Here is a 15,310-nt window from a genome sequence, read left to right on the forward strand (position 1 = left end):
TCCCAAACCCTGTGAATCGACCCCAACCTTCTTGTGCATAATCTTAATCACAGTGCTCTCCCTCAATTGATTAAAATATCTCAACAACTTGGAAAGTCCTAAAGATGTAAGCGATAATCAAACACCCAATACAACAGACTACCTCTCATATGCTCTTAAAGATCCTATCTGTGATATACAATGAAATGTTTTGGAAAAGAGCTAGAACAACCAAGGGACAAATATCCTACCCTGCCTCCCTACTGAAAAACATTCTGGACACTCAGTATAAACAAACAATCCAGGCAATCTTTTCAAACAGTGTTGTCATCCATACGTCAATGATAAAGAATCTACAAGTGACATTCTCAAGTATCAGCCTCTCTCTCACATTTTCTCAAATGTCACATTTTAGATAAATAAAGGTATATATACTTATAAAATCAGTTCAAGCAAAAAATCCCAATTCATTAAAAAAATGAGGTTATGAGAAAGTGACATTTTTTAGTCACTGGGAAGCTGAGATCACAGTCGTTGATCTATTTATTTCTCTTATAAGCAACTGTTACTTCTTGACATGTTTTTTACAATTTGAAAAAGATTAGAGAAAAAACCTACAGGCCCCATGGCTAGCTCAGAAGTTACTAATATATTGATTTTAGCAACACTGTATCAATTATTTAAAAGGTAGTTTTAACCGTACACTTGACAAAAGATATATTTTCAGAATTTCCTTCCAAAATTAAAATTACGTTAACCTCTTGCCAAGGAATTGATTATTAATCTCTTCCTCCTTCTCCCAGCTCATTTACCCTCAGCTATAGATATCTCATTAAAAGAGAAAAAAGACATCGCCCTGGGTCCCACATCCTCCTGTAGATTACTATGTCCTCTCCCTCCATCAGGAAACCTTTCTCCTCTAGGCATTGTAACCTGGCTTCCACCCCATTACTCAACTGACACTGGGTCCCCAAAGTCATCAAAGACTGAACTACAAACCCTAAAGGCCCTCTGCCAAGCTCACCTTTACTCACCATTGTGCAACATCTGACTTGGGATTCTTTCCTTCCAGACACTTGTCTTTCTGTGCCTTCCAAGACGCCAGTTTCCACTAGCTCTTTCTACCTCTCTGAGCTTTGTTGGGGGGTGGAGGTAGAAGCATTGGGTTTTGTTTTTTAACAGCCCTTTTTTGTGTGTCTATGCCTAGTTATCCATGCATATGTTGGGGTTCAGCACTTTGTTCTCTTTCCTTCTCACTCACTGTGCTCTCCCAGGTGATCTCATTCACTTCTTTTCCTACCTAAATGAGGAAGACTCTCAAATCTGTATATTTAGACCTAACTTCTCTTGTGGGCTCTGAATCACTATTTCCAACTTCCCACTGAGTGTCTGTACTGGGATATCCAACAGACACCTCAAATTTAACACTTGGGAAAATAAATAAATTACCTTTTCCATCTGTTATTCTATATTCCTTATCACAAATAATGGTGACACCATCCTTTCAGTCACCCCAAGCTAGGATCCTGTTGTCTTCAATTCCTCTTTATTTCTCATCAATCACCATCCAATACCTCAAGTTCTATCTACCCTACCTTCTAAAGGCCTTCAGAGCCTGCTCTCCTCTCCACACTCCATCACTGCTTTAACTCAAGCCTTCACGTGGCCCACTGCAGGTTTCCCGGCTGGTCTCCAGTCCATTTCCTATACCGCCCCACCAGAACTGTTTTTTTAAAAATCATGTCATCCACTTGCTGACAAAACTCTTCCATAATTACCCATTTCCACTAAATCCAAACTACTGAGTATGCCCTACAAGTCTCTGCACAATCTACCCACTACTTACCTTCCCTTTTCCATCATTTTTCCATAGAGAACCTATTCCCCAGCCAAATGGAACTATCTGTGGATCCCTAGACACACCCCACTTCTTCATATGTTCACGCCTTTGTACATGTCACTTCTTTTGCACAGCATGATCTCCTGCCATCATGCATCCCCTTTTTTCATTTAGAACTCTAAATCTTAATTCCTTAGTGAAGCCTTTCGTAAGCTCCCTAGTTGCAACCATCTCTTTCTCCTCTTATTCCCATTGTGTTTTGCCACCACTGTTGTAACTACTGGTTTTCTCTCCCTGTACTCCTCTCCCTTCTCTAAAGGAATCCTTGAAAATAAGGAGCTTATAGCATCTTTAGCGCATGGTACACTATTAGTACTCAATACATACTCATTTTTTTTAAAAAAAGGTAAATCTAATTCATATATGCCCTAGTGAAAATACTTCTTCATACGGATAAGCCATATTACAAACTCACCCCCACAAAAGAAAGTAAAGTTGGTAAGTTGTAAAAACCAAAGTTGCCAGTGCTTGCAGCTTCGAAAAATAAAAATGCCTACATTTATGGCTTTTATCTGTTCATTATTCCAACAAACATTTATTGAATATAAATAGAGCCCACCCTAGACAAATCTGCCAAGTAGCAGAAGTTTCTCTTTTTCTCCACAGTGACCTGTCTGGGCAAGCTTCCAAGTGGTCTGCTACACGCTTCCCTACGAATGGCACAGGCCTTCAGGTCTTCACGGCCACTTGTCAAAAACACCAAAGTTTTTTGTTTTTTTTCCTTTTAAATCAGTAATTTATACATGATTACACTTAGAATACTAGAATACAGATAGTCCCCAATTCATGATGGTTCAATTTACAATTTTTCACCCTTACAATGGTGTGACAGCGATACACATTCAAAAGAAATTGGAAGATACTCTCTTGTAATGCTGGGTAGTGCTATGGAGCCACAGCTCTAGTTGGTCACGGGATCTCGAGGGTAAACCATCAACACTCTACAGCATACCGTGTTGCCAGATGATTTTGACCTACTGTAGGTAAATATAGTGTTCTGAGCACATTTAAGGTAGGCTAGGCTAAGCTACGATATTTGGGAGGTTAAGTGTCTTAAAAAGGTGCTTTTGACTTATGTATTTTCAACTTAGATGGATTTATAGGGACAAAACTCCATCACAAATTGAGGAGCATCAGTATTTACTAAGTCAGCCCTTTACCTGTTGAGCTTCATGTTCCTAACTTTAGAACAAAAGATTTTTTTTCACTACTTAAAAGAATTATAAGCATCAAAAAAATAGGCAGTTTCTTTTGAGTACAGAATCCCTTCAATCACAACAAGTCACAATATGGACTTGAGTTAATTAAGGATGTTTTGTGAAGTGATTCAAAAGAGACAACCTATGGTCTCTCCATCACATGCCCTGTGCCCCCCTTTGTGCCCCCAGACGTGGACCGTCCACTCCTCTGTGGGGAAGGGTTTGCCTGAAAAAGCTGCTTGTGATTTTTCTTTCAGTTTTTTTGGAGTCAGGGAAGCCTATGTCATTAACTTAATCCAGGACTGGAATATTCCTTCCTCTTCAACCTTGGTCTATGCTTCCCCTTCCTGAGCATAAGCTCTCTTGCCAACTTCCCCAATTTACCTTAATCCAATCTCCACCTTCCAATTCCTTTGAACTAAGAAATACATATTTTATATTTTTCTGTATTTTAATTACTCTTTAATAGTTTCATAGTATAACCTCTCTATCTGACCTCTATTCTACCTTTAATTATGAAATTTTTGACAAATGTAGCGCTGGAACACTTCTTCCCTAATAGTGGTTATATTATTATATAGTTCATATAATCTCTCCTACTATTTTGATATTAAAAAAAACAAAGAAAAATCTCATTCACATACAGTACAGGAGAAAGACCTGAAAAAGCACAAAATAATCTGCTTTTTATTAAGCCCTTCTGCATTTTTTTTTAAACTAGCCTTCTTCCAGATTTAAAAAAAAAAAAAGCATTCTAACTTTACTTTTCTTTGTAAGAGCTCATGATATTTTTATCTTTTGAAGTAGGAAGAAGATGATGTTATTCTCCTATAAAATAGATAGAGCAAATGGAGCCCTCAGAGGATAAAGATGTTTACTTGGGACTGGCCGATTACCATAACTTTTCATGTAATTCTCTTTCATTTAAATGAAATATGACTGGTTCATCTTTCCTGTCTCACCTGAAATAATCTCTGAAATTGAGGATTTGGGATTTTGGTGGTTGGAAACAAGTCTTCAATGGTGTCTTTCTCCTCATCTTTCTTTACCAAGCTCATGGAGTCAATCAAAGCATCAACAGCACTCAATTGTGCCTCTTAAAACAAAGATAAACAGAGAAGCAGAAAGAAAAATTATTACCGCTATTATTCTCTACTAAAACAAATGCTTTCCATTTGTAGATATTTGCAGCAATATTGGCAGGTTATACAGTCCTGGCTCTGCCAAAAATATTCTCTAGTTACTCAAGTACTTAACCTGAGTCTCAGTTTTCTTTTCCATGAAAAGAGCTATTTAGAGTAATTGACTGCTTAGGTCCCAGCCCTACCATTCACTGAACCTTTGATAATGGAGTATCATATCAAAAGCAAGAGTTTGTTCCAAGGAATACAGACATACAAAATCCAACTTCCATATGGAGATTCAAGCATAATATTCAGTATTCAATGAGATAATATTAAAACCTTTGTAATTAGCTAAAGGATAAAAACATTAAAAGGAAAAATAAAACCCCTCTAGTAATGAAGCATAAGCTTTATAAGGATTTACTGTAACTTTTAGCAGAGTCTAGCACCTTAACAGGAAGACACCACTGAACTAGTGAGGTGACTCCTTCCCAGTCTCCACAGGCAGAATCAGCCCTTTCCTCTTGCAAAGTCTCATGACACTAATCACACTGCATATCTGCACAGCTGTGTACGTGTCTTACTCTACTCCATTCAAACTTTAAAAGTTCCTTGAGAGCAGAAATATGACTCTTTTTTATGTGTCTCTTAATACCTAACAGAAAGCAAGTGCTCCTCCATAAAAATCTACCAAGTCAACAAAAACGGCACAGCTCAAAGCATTTTGGATGAGAGGCAACTCTCCCAAAAATGCTTCTACCTAAACTACCATGTGTAACTTTCATTCTGCTGATTCATACAGCAGTTGAGCTGTTGAACTGAGCACTGTTTTGGGATCATTCATAGTCACTAGGCAAAAGGTGGAAAAGAATATGCAGTTCCTGAAAAGTATATTATGCTGCTTTTCTTCACCTTTTCAAATATTCCTTTTGTATAGTCACAACAAAATAAAAGAACACATGGATATTTATCATGAGACATTTCTTTTCTATCTGTTTTTGGACTTTCTAGGGGAGATTTCAGGCAATTGCACAGCCATCACCATCTTAAGCTGGCTAATTCAGCGTTCGACTGGCAAAAGGCAAAAGATAGGACTTGGATATGTGAACATTCAGTGATTTTTACCTACTACTACAAACTAGTAACAGGCCAGATCATTCTGGCATTGCATGTCCCTTCACAAAGGTCCACTTGGGAAATAGGCCAAGTAGCTTTAAGGATTCATTTTTCCAATGGAGAAAATGTAAACAAATATGTTACAGAAAATAGATCAACAGATCAAAAGATATTTAAGGCCGGGCGCGGTGGCTCACGCCTGTAATCCTAGCTCTCTGGGAGGCCGAGGCGGGTGGATTGTTTGAGTTCAGGAGTTCGAAACCAGCCTGAGCAAGAGCGAGACCCCGTCTCTACTAAAAATAGAAAGAAATTAATTGGACAACTAAAAATATATAGAAAAAATTAGCCGGGCATGGTGGCGCATGCCTGTAGTCCCAGCTACTCGAGAGGCTGAGGCAGGAGGATCGCTTGAGCCCAGGAGTTTGAGGTTGCTGTGAGCTAGGCTGACGCCACGGCATTCTAGCCGGGCAACACATTGAGACTCTGTCTCAAAAAAAAAAAAAAAGAAAAGATATTTAATGTTTTAGCTCTTGAATGATTTATGTCTACAAGATAATTTGTCAACAAAGTTCTCTTTTTAAAGCATTCTACTTATCTAAAAGTTTGGAATTATCAAGAGGTAGAGACAGAAAAATACTGTAACACAGTGGCAACTTCTATACATTCAGGTCCATGCCTCCCTCCTCTGTGACGCAGAGGGACTTGTCTCTAGAAGGAAGGTAAAATACAGGCCCTAGGGACACATCTGATTCTTGGCCTTTTCACAGCACACTGCTCCCAAAGGGTCTAACCAAAATAACCACAGGGAGAACCCAGTTCTGAGATTCACCTTGCAATTCTCTCATCCTACAGACACAGATGACACATTTTGTAAAATGAAATATCCACACATCGTTTGTTGTTCTTTTTGGTATGTGAGCTCTCAACAGTGAGCTCTCTGGAACACAGGCCCTGTGGCTGTGAGAATCATTCAGTATAACACCCTGATATTTGCAGCCAGATGCTTAATAAAGGCCTTTCTCATCAAGCTCGAAGTAATTCCTAGAAGCCAGAAATAAGTAACAATGAGACTTGAACTGTTACTGTAGTTACTGTAAACTACAAAGACAGAATAAAAAGAAAAGTTAATCTCTAACATTTTCACTTTTCAGGACAAAGTTACACCAGATTTTATGCAGGACACTGAAGTCACAGGTTTTATATTGCACATTGATTCACTTCAGCAGGGGCAAACCTTCTGTTCACAATTAGAGATGGCCATTCATCACCAACAAGCTGCTCCCTAGACACATGCTCTATATCAGAAGAGGGAACTAGACAGTGTTTGGAGAGTTTAGGGCAAACCTATCCCTACTACTAGAAAAACACCTGCCGAACCCTCTTCATCATTACTGTGTATAAGTATATGATTGGAATCCAACTAATTCCACCCTGTGAAATCCTGGCCCTGACGAATGGCTGCAGACAGGTAATTTCCCAAAAACAGTCTGTATGCAGAGCCAATTAGTAAGCTAAATGGAAATAAACTCACCCGTAGGAGTGTATTTCTTATTATTTTTCAAGGATGAAAACATGTATTGCCGCAAGTCTTCCATGAAAGGCAGCTGCACATACATTAAACACTAACAAGAAAGAAGGGGTAAAAGCAGAAACAACCAAATTAATGAAAAAATATAAAACTGGTCCCAAATGCTGTGAAATTGGCACAACAGATATATTTCAAAAATCAGACAGTTCAAATCTGGTATGTGAAAAGTAAAGTGTTTTGACTTTTGCCATTAGCTGTTCAAAACTGCAAACGGTATGAAGAATGTTAAACATAAAAGAAATGCTTCAAAGAAGGACTACCAAAGGATAACTATAAAACACACATCCAACACAACAAATGAGAAGACTAGGGTGATCGGAAGGCTGATCTGGAAGTCAAGACATTTTGCTTTCTCTTTCCAGTTCTGCCAAAGAGGACAGGGTAAGGAATTTGTACTTTAAATAGGATACCCCTAAATAAACTGAATTTCACAAGGATCACAACAAAATCACATCCTCAACCTATATTCATAGTCCCCATTAGTAAAAATGGAGGTAATTTCTGTTTCCATTTGGTTCTGAGAAGTCAAGAAGGATGAGAAGCGAGAAAAGGTCATGGTTAACCTTACCTGATTCAATTTAATAAAAAGCTCCTTATGATTTATGTTCTTTCCTCACAACTAGAAGTGCGGTTCACAGACCAGCAGCATCGGCACTGCCTGGGGGAAATGCAGAATCTGGGCCCACTCCAGACCCACAGTATCAGAACCGGCATTTTAACAAGATTCCCCAAGTTAATTCTCACACACGTTAACAGTCAAGAAGCACTGCTTACGATAAAGGGACTGAAGGAAAAAAATAACATCAATAAAAAAGATCCATGGGTTTTACCTCATAGGCCTCCTTGATATAAGGAAAAGCCACGCCAACTTGAGGATTCGCTCTTTTGTCGTAAGCATATCGAACGATGGCCACCATGTCTAATTCATCCAAGGCGTGAATCAGGGAGGAAAGTGCAACTGCTGCTGCCTAGTAAGAAAGAGGGATGCGATGCATGAACACATATCCAACACGGGAGAATTTTCATAACAAAACTAAATATGTACAGTGTTACTTTCTTCCCATATCTGATTTTTTTCTAAAGTACCCCTTTACCTACTTCAAGACCAAACTATACACATTTGCTTTAATGCTTTTCTTACTTTATCAAATTTTACTAATATTCTTTAACGGAAAAACACACAGTCAAGTAGGCTACAGTGAAGATCTTATGAGAGAGTTGAGAAACCACTAAGACACTTCCGGGTTTTATCTTCAGTGATGCCTCTTATCTTTATTCTGGGACTCCAGGTAATATACAGCCCCTACGGCTGCCACAAATGCAGCAAATCCCTACCTGAATCCCTAAAAGGATTAAAAATAATGCGCCAACAAAGGAAACATTGTTTGCAAAGCCACCATGTATCTCAAAGCTTCATTGTGGCCCATGGATCCCTTAGCCTTTGTGCAGCCAGCTTCTCGTGGACAGTTTCTAACGGTGTCCTTTCTATCTCCCATTGTTTATAATCTGGAAGTTCCATTTTACTATGTGCATATCCATGGGCCACGTCTACTGGCAATCTGACCTCTCAGGACACTCAACCCTCCAACTGGAGCCACCTGGAAACAGAGGTTTACATTTGCTTTTGATGATATTTACTGTACCTCTTCCTTATTGCTTCAACCTTCCTTCTCCTATGATTTCACACCCTTGCCCTATAAATAAATTCATATCTCAGCCTTCCTAAACAAAATCTTTGTCACTCTCTTATAAATTGCTGTATCTTTCCTTTTCTTCACCCCTAAATATCATGAAATAATAGTCTTGCTGTTTCCACTGCTTAGAGCACAATTATTCTTCAATCTCATCCAGCTACTGCCTCCACTTCCTTACTGAAATTATCCTCTGAAGTCACCCAGAACCTCCTAATTGTCAACTCCTTGGTTCTTATATTTGTTTGACAATAGCATCTGACCATCCCCCTTTCTCCCTCCACACCTTCTCTTTTGGCTTCAGAAACAACATTCTCCCCTGATTATTCTACTTGTGGGCCACTCCTCCCCAAGCTCTTCTCATCTCCCAACTGATTTTTAAATTCTACTTTTGGCCTTTCTTTCCTTGTCTCACTCTAAAACTCTACTTGTGGATTATTCCACCCAGTTCCACGAGTTAAGAATCAAAAATCTGTATACTCAGCTTCAAAACTCTCCTAAGATCCAGACTTACATTGACCACTGGCTGGCAGATATCTCATATGGTATCTCATGGGGCATCTTCAGGTATCTCGAACTGTCCATGACCAGAACGAAACTATCTTTCCCCCTCATTGTCCTCCTGGATTTATTTCTATTAACACCACCACACAGTCAACCAAACTAGAAGCCCCAGGATCTTTGATAATGCCACCTTTCTCATACCTCACCTTCAAGTGTTCACCAAACTCTACTAATTCTATCTCTATGCTGTCTCTCAAACTGATCTCTTCCACCACTGCCTCCCCTGTTCCCAGAGCTGATCATGCCACTCCCTTCCATAAAAACCCAGGGGTTCCTCTACTCCAGCCTCACTGAGCTGATCATTGACTGGGGGCAGATCTTATACTTTCCCTCCCCTCTAGCTTTGTTGATACCATTTCCTCCTAGCTATAATGCCCCCTCCAAATCCCTACCTTTCTAGTTTCCAATGCTTTTTCAAGGCTCTGTAAATCGACACCTTCTCCATTTCAGATTAACCTCAGTCAGCTCTTTCCCTCTGCAGAACTCCCCTAACACTGTGTACTTTCTCAGTTCCATAGCTAACCTGTATCAAAGTTAGCTATGTACATTCTCATTTCTTCCAGTAAAAACCTATGACCTCAATTCCTTGCCACCAAAATCCTCTGCAGATTTCGTAATAGAACCATTACCTTTTCAGTTCAGTTCAAGGACTATTTACTCATTCTTGGCTAGGCCAAGCGAGAAAACAAAAATGAGTCTTTGACCTCACCGAACTAATTCATTCTTTACTAGTGGAAATGAGATATGTACCAAATACAGAAAGTATATATTCCAATAATAAGTCCCATCAGAGAGGACTAGATAAGCAAAATGGGAGTCTGAGGAAGAGATTACTCCCCGATTTGTTTGGAAGTCTTTGTTTGTGTGTTTTTGACAGGACCAATTAGGATATTTACAGGAAGGAAGGAAGGAAGGATGGGGTCATGAATGACGGCTACATTATAACACATTACTACCCTTGTGCATAACTCAACTAAAGCTTCATTTCCTTCCCTTTCTCTTCTCTTTCTCTTCCACACGTAGTGCAAATCAGCACATAAAAGTATAGATTCTCTATATGAAAAACAATTATATGCTAATGGCCAGAGAAAACATTCTCAAAAGGAATTATCCACAGAGTCATAGAATATTTGAGTTAAAAAGAACAGCATTAATCTAGTTTAACAACCCACATGTGCATCTGACTGTTGGTAATAAAGATTCTGCTTAGAAACTCATAGAGGATCTGACCATCTTATAAGAAAATAATCCAACTGAAGGTAGTAATTCTTATTGACAAAATAATTCCCCATCTTGAACAAGAACCACTACTTGTTAGTTCCAGTGCATTCCCTGATATGAAGCATAGTTTAATTTCTATGCCACAGAATAAACCTCTAGATTGTGTGAGGAGTTATATCTGTCATCCCTCCTGCTCCCTTACCTACCCTCACAAGTCTTCATGTATTTTCTTATTGGAAGTCCTCATATGACATAGTTTCCTTATTCCCTGCTGATCTCAAAAGCTCCAATTAGATAATATCATTTTTTGACCATCACATCAAAAACTGACACAAAGGATAGTTCTTTGTCATTAGTAGATGAAAATTTTTTTCTTCAGTGACCTCAAAGTGACCCTTTGATATATAGAAATTAGTGTCTGTATGAGCCTGGATTTGAATTACATAACTCACAAGGCTGTACTTAGCTAGTAAGTCCAGATAATCACCCAACACAGCTTTGTGATATGATATTCCTCACTGCTTACCCAGCATTCTTATAAAGTAATCAGAATTTTCTTTGTGTAAATGGACAATAAGTGGGAGTTAAAACTTTAGCAGAAGTTAAAAATGCAGCTAAGTGTTTGACAGTATATACCAGATCTTCACGATTCCCAACAGGCTTTGTTTCAGGAGAAAGCCATGATCTAGGATTCTCAAATCCATAGAGCTCACTGTGCTCTAATGAATCCATTCAGTACACAGTTAGAAGCCGGGCATTTTCTTCTCCTAATTTTAACTGTTCCGATAGAATATTGGCATGCCCATCTACTAGATCTGCAGCCAGTCACCTTTCAGAAGTGAGGAGAAAAAGAAGACTACCCTACCCCACTTACATCACCACCTGACCCCCACCCCAAACAAGCCCTCTACATCCAGTTTTCTAGTTCCAAGTACAAAAACTTCAGGAACTTGGAAATCTGCTTAAGCTGCCTTAAACAGATACTAGATTGCAATTTCCCAGTTAATACCAACATCTTCAAGGAAGTAAGCTCTGACTTAGAAGTCAAATAGAAAATATTTACAGAGAGGATAAGTGTGAGTATAAAATACAATAGTCATGGGTTGATAGCCAGGCAGAAACCAGCCTGGAAACAGAATATCTTGGGGAAGTGGGAAAAGAGTGCAAAGAGAGACATGGGGGAGAAGACAAATTTCCTCAGTGATGGAAGCAGAAGCAGTTCAGTCATCGAAGCACAACTCTAGGATGCTCATGTCAGCACTCAATGTTCAATGTTTATGAAAATCAAAACGTTGACCTGACCCCAACCCTCCTTAACATTTGACCATGAAATTCCCACACCTAAATGCAGTTGTTCAAAATGTTTTTCTTTTTAATACTTATTTGGTTGGTCTCCATACTCTCAGGTCATGTGCTCACGCTAACACAAATTCATTTATCATTTCTCCATTTTCACAGTTTAACTGTGAATTTTTCCACTGCTGTTGTAAGAATTCATGTCATTTTAAACTACAGAAGCCCCAAACAACTCACTTTCATAAAATGACAACTCAATTCTGTAGCACTACCTCGAAGACACGCTGCCAACTCACCTCATCATTTTTTGCTGCAAAGACCTTTAGAACTTGATTTCCCATAAAGAATTTTCTCTGGACCTACAAAAGCAAGAGAGGAAAAAAAAATTGGTTTTGAGCCAAAATAAGTAACATATATAACCATAATGCCACACATTACTAAGAAATTCTATTCAAAATGTTCTTACTGAAAAACAGCCACAGATACTAGAAACGAATTATTACTTGAGGTTCAATTCAATTCAATATAACAAATATCTGAGCACATAGTATATATATGTCCAACATTGTCTGGGTACTATAAACACAACAGAAAACAGGGTATAATATTGTCCTTGAGGTGCTTAGATAAATATGAAATCAACTGCAGTGCTGTTATCACAGCCCAGAGTTACATAGTACTACAACACATAAGAAGGGCACCGAGCTCAGTCATGAGGGGTCAGGGGATAGGTCTTTTCTGCCTATCTGTAGGTAAGTAGACCCACTTTTCAATAGGTCAGTTTCTACAAACTGGTCTGAATGAGGGTTCTGCTTTACTGAGAAGACTTATAAGCACTGCCATTAATAATCATGGTTTTAAGTTTATAATCCTCCCAAAGTGAATGATTTTATTTTTAAGAAAAGCATACTCAGTGTAACTTGTTAGAGAATTGTTAGGGACTCCCAACTTCCAAAAAGTAGTTATTCTCATCATTAAAAATCTTACAGACTTTAAGTAAATACTTCCAATTTTATGCTTATGAGTCTTGAAGATTTATATAACAGTTTGGGCATATCATGAAAAACATTCTCCCCAGCCTCACTGAATTACTCTAACACTGAAGTATGCAGGGAATATATGCTAGAGCAACACAAAGAAGTTCAAATCCAGAATACTGGGTAATATTTATTTTCATTATAATGAAATTCTCACTTGAGTTCTTCTAGAACCAACAAAAAACTCTTCAATCTTACAGAGCTTGGATAAAATACACATAAAAAATACACTTAATAATTATTAATTATGTTTCATCTCTTTGGCTGTCTATTTCAAGAACATTTCATCTAAGATTTCTGAGAATCTTTTAACAACCTTTTCTAGGATAGTATATGGTATCTGAAGGTGAATGACTATATGTCTCATTGTGTCTATTTTGTGTATCTTTGCATTGGTGTCTAAAAGACATAAAACCTATGGACAAATTTCACATCTTAGAACTCTACATTGGACATTGAGAAGAAAGGTCAAGACTGACATAAATCAATGATACTCTAAGATTTAACGGTCACTCAAAACCCAGACAGATCTTTAATCCTAAAACACTCCATTTTACATAACAGCTCAGAGAATGCAATACAATAGCAAAGAACTGGATGCTGTTTCTTTAAGGCTACTATGAGCTAGAATGGCCAGCAAAACTAAGAAGTGACTTAATTGAATTTGTTCTTCAGATTTATGCTAAGACTTCTCTATATCTTGGTTTTTCTCCTCAAAAATCAAGGATGGAAACACTAACCTCCAGACTACTTACAGAAAAACTAAAAGTGCAGTAAATATATATTGTAAATAAAATGACTAATCAAAAGCACACCATTTCAAGTAACAGCTAGGAAAAAGCTCATTTATTTTGTTCACAGTTGTACCTGAAAAGATCTACAAAATCCCAAAACAGAGAAGCACTTCCCCTCCGATTTATATTTCATTTGTTCCTCATCCACTTTAGAGAAAGGAACTATATCACTTCCATAGCGGAACCCTAGAGAACAAGAGAAGAGCATCTGTTAAGCATATGGGGCCTCATTTTCTACGAGCGGAAATGAGCTCTATGCATACATTAACAATATATGCATACTCCAGAGGAAGCCTCTGTCTCTACTCCCTGGAATCGAATTACTGGCCCTTGTGAATCAATGAGGAAAAAGCAGCAGCAGACACACAAACCACATATACAATACAGAGACGATTAAAATCAAATTACATTTTTAAAGTAGCATCTTCTGTAATCTAGTTACCTTAATGATTATCCAGCCTAGAAGAAAAAATGTAGCAAATGCAATGTACTAGTTATCCTCCAAAGAGAAACCATGGTTGACTAAAGTACAGCATGATTTGTAAACATAATAACAAGAACACATTTATTCGGAAACCTGGAGACCCATACGGAAAAACGCCCATAGGAAATTTTCAGAACAAAGTGTTCTCCAAAATACATGCTGGAGATATACAAATGCCTAACAGAAGAAGCTAAAACTCTCCTGTTTAGAAACATTCAATTGATAAGTTGCGTATTTTTCTGCATTTAAATTTATTTTATTTCTGGGATTTGATTGTATATTATTTTCTTTTTTAGTTACTTAGGATATTTATATAAATATGGGCTCTTGGCTTCTTAAAAAGAAAAAAACCCACAAAATTCCAACCCTGTTCCATGTCCTCTACTCTATGGCAGATCATGTCCTTCTAATACAGAATATCTTATATATTTAGTGGGAAAAAGGAGTGTCAAAATCCAAGGATTCCAGACTTTGGTAAAGCAAAGGAAAACACATGCATCTTTACTCCAAGAAACAAAATACTTGTATGTTTGGGGGCAGATTTTGTGATTCAGTTTTTATTTGTTCCAGTTAGTCTGTTGATACCATGTATTTAATTTTTTAAAAAACCATATTTGTGCTCCGTGTATGTCTTTTTCAAAAAGCTGGTGATGAAAACAGAAATTCCAACAAAAAATTAACAGGAAATGTATGGCACATGATTAAGAGTGGTATCTAAACTAAAGCTTTTCCTAATTTTTTTCTGTCAGCAGTCATTTTCTTACTTGAATTTTTAATAGTAACTTGGAAGTTCTAATTAAAACTGTTTTCTGAAAATGCCAACATTATTTTTCACAGATCTAGAAAAAATAATTCTACGCTTTGTATGGAACCAGAGAAGACCCTGTATAGCAAAAGCAATCTTAAGCAAAAACAAATTGGGAGGCATCAATTTATCAGACTTCAAGCTATACTACAAGGCTATAGTAATTAAAACAGCATGGTACTGGCACAGGAACAGAGACATAGACCAATGGAACAGAACTGAGAACCTAGATATAAAACCATCCTCATAGAGCCATCTAACCTTTGACAAAGCAGACAAAAACACACTGGGGAAAAGAATCCTTATTCAACAAATGGTGCTGGGAAAATTGGATAGGCACAAGTAGAAGACGGAAACAGGATCTACACCTCTCACAAAAATCAACTCATGGTGGCTAAGAGACTTAAACCTATGGCATGAAACTATAAGAATTTTAGAAGAAAATGTTGAGAAAACTCTAACAGACATTGGCCTAGGGAAAGAATTTATGAAGAAGACCCCAAAGGCAATCA

General features: G+C 37.9%; 1 protein-coding gene across 1 annotated transcript in view; it reads right to left on the bottom strand.

Annotated features, from left to right (window-relative positions):
• The window catches only part of XRCC5 (X-ray repair complementing defective repair in Chinese hamster cells 5 (double-strand-break rejoining)), a 91,479-nt gene that overhangs the window by 54,242 nt on the left and 21,927 nt on the right, over positions 1-15,310 (bottom strand). Inside the window, exons 9-13 of the mRNA XM_012651456.1 lie at positions 13,583-13,695; positions 11,975-12,037; positions 7,737-7,874; positions 6,850-6,940; positions 4,041-4,174 (exon numbers count right to left, since the gene is read on the bottom strand). Coding sequence (XP_012506910.1) covers positions 4,041-4,174; positions 6,850-6,940; positions 7,737-7,874; positions 11,975-12,037; positions 13,583-13,695 — 539 coding nt within the window. The remainder of the gene's footprint in view (positions 1-4,040; positions 4,175-6,849; positions 6,941-7,736; positions 7,875-11,974; positions 12,038-13,582; positions 13,696-15,310) is intronic.

This window comes from Propithecus coquereli, unplaced genomic scaffold (genome assembly GCF_000956105.1).
Source record: "Propithecus coquereli isolate 6110/MARCELLA unplaced genomic scaffold, Pcoq_1.0 Scaffold357, whole genome shotgun sequence".
Classification (NCBI taxonomy): Eukaryota; Metazoa; Chordata; class Mammalia; order Primates; family Indriidae; genus Propithecus; species Propithecus coquereli.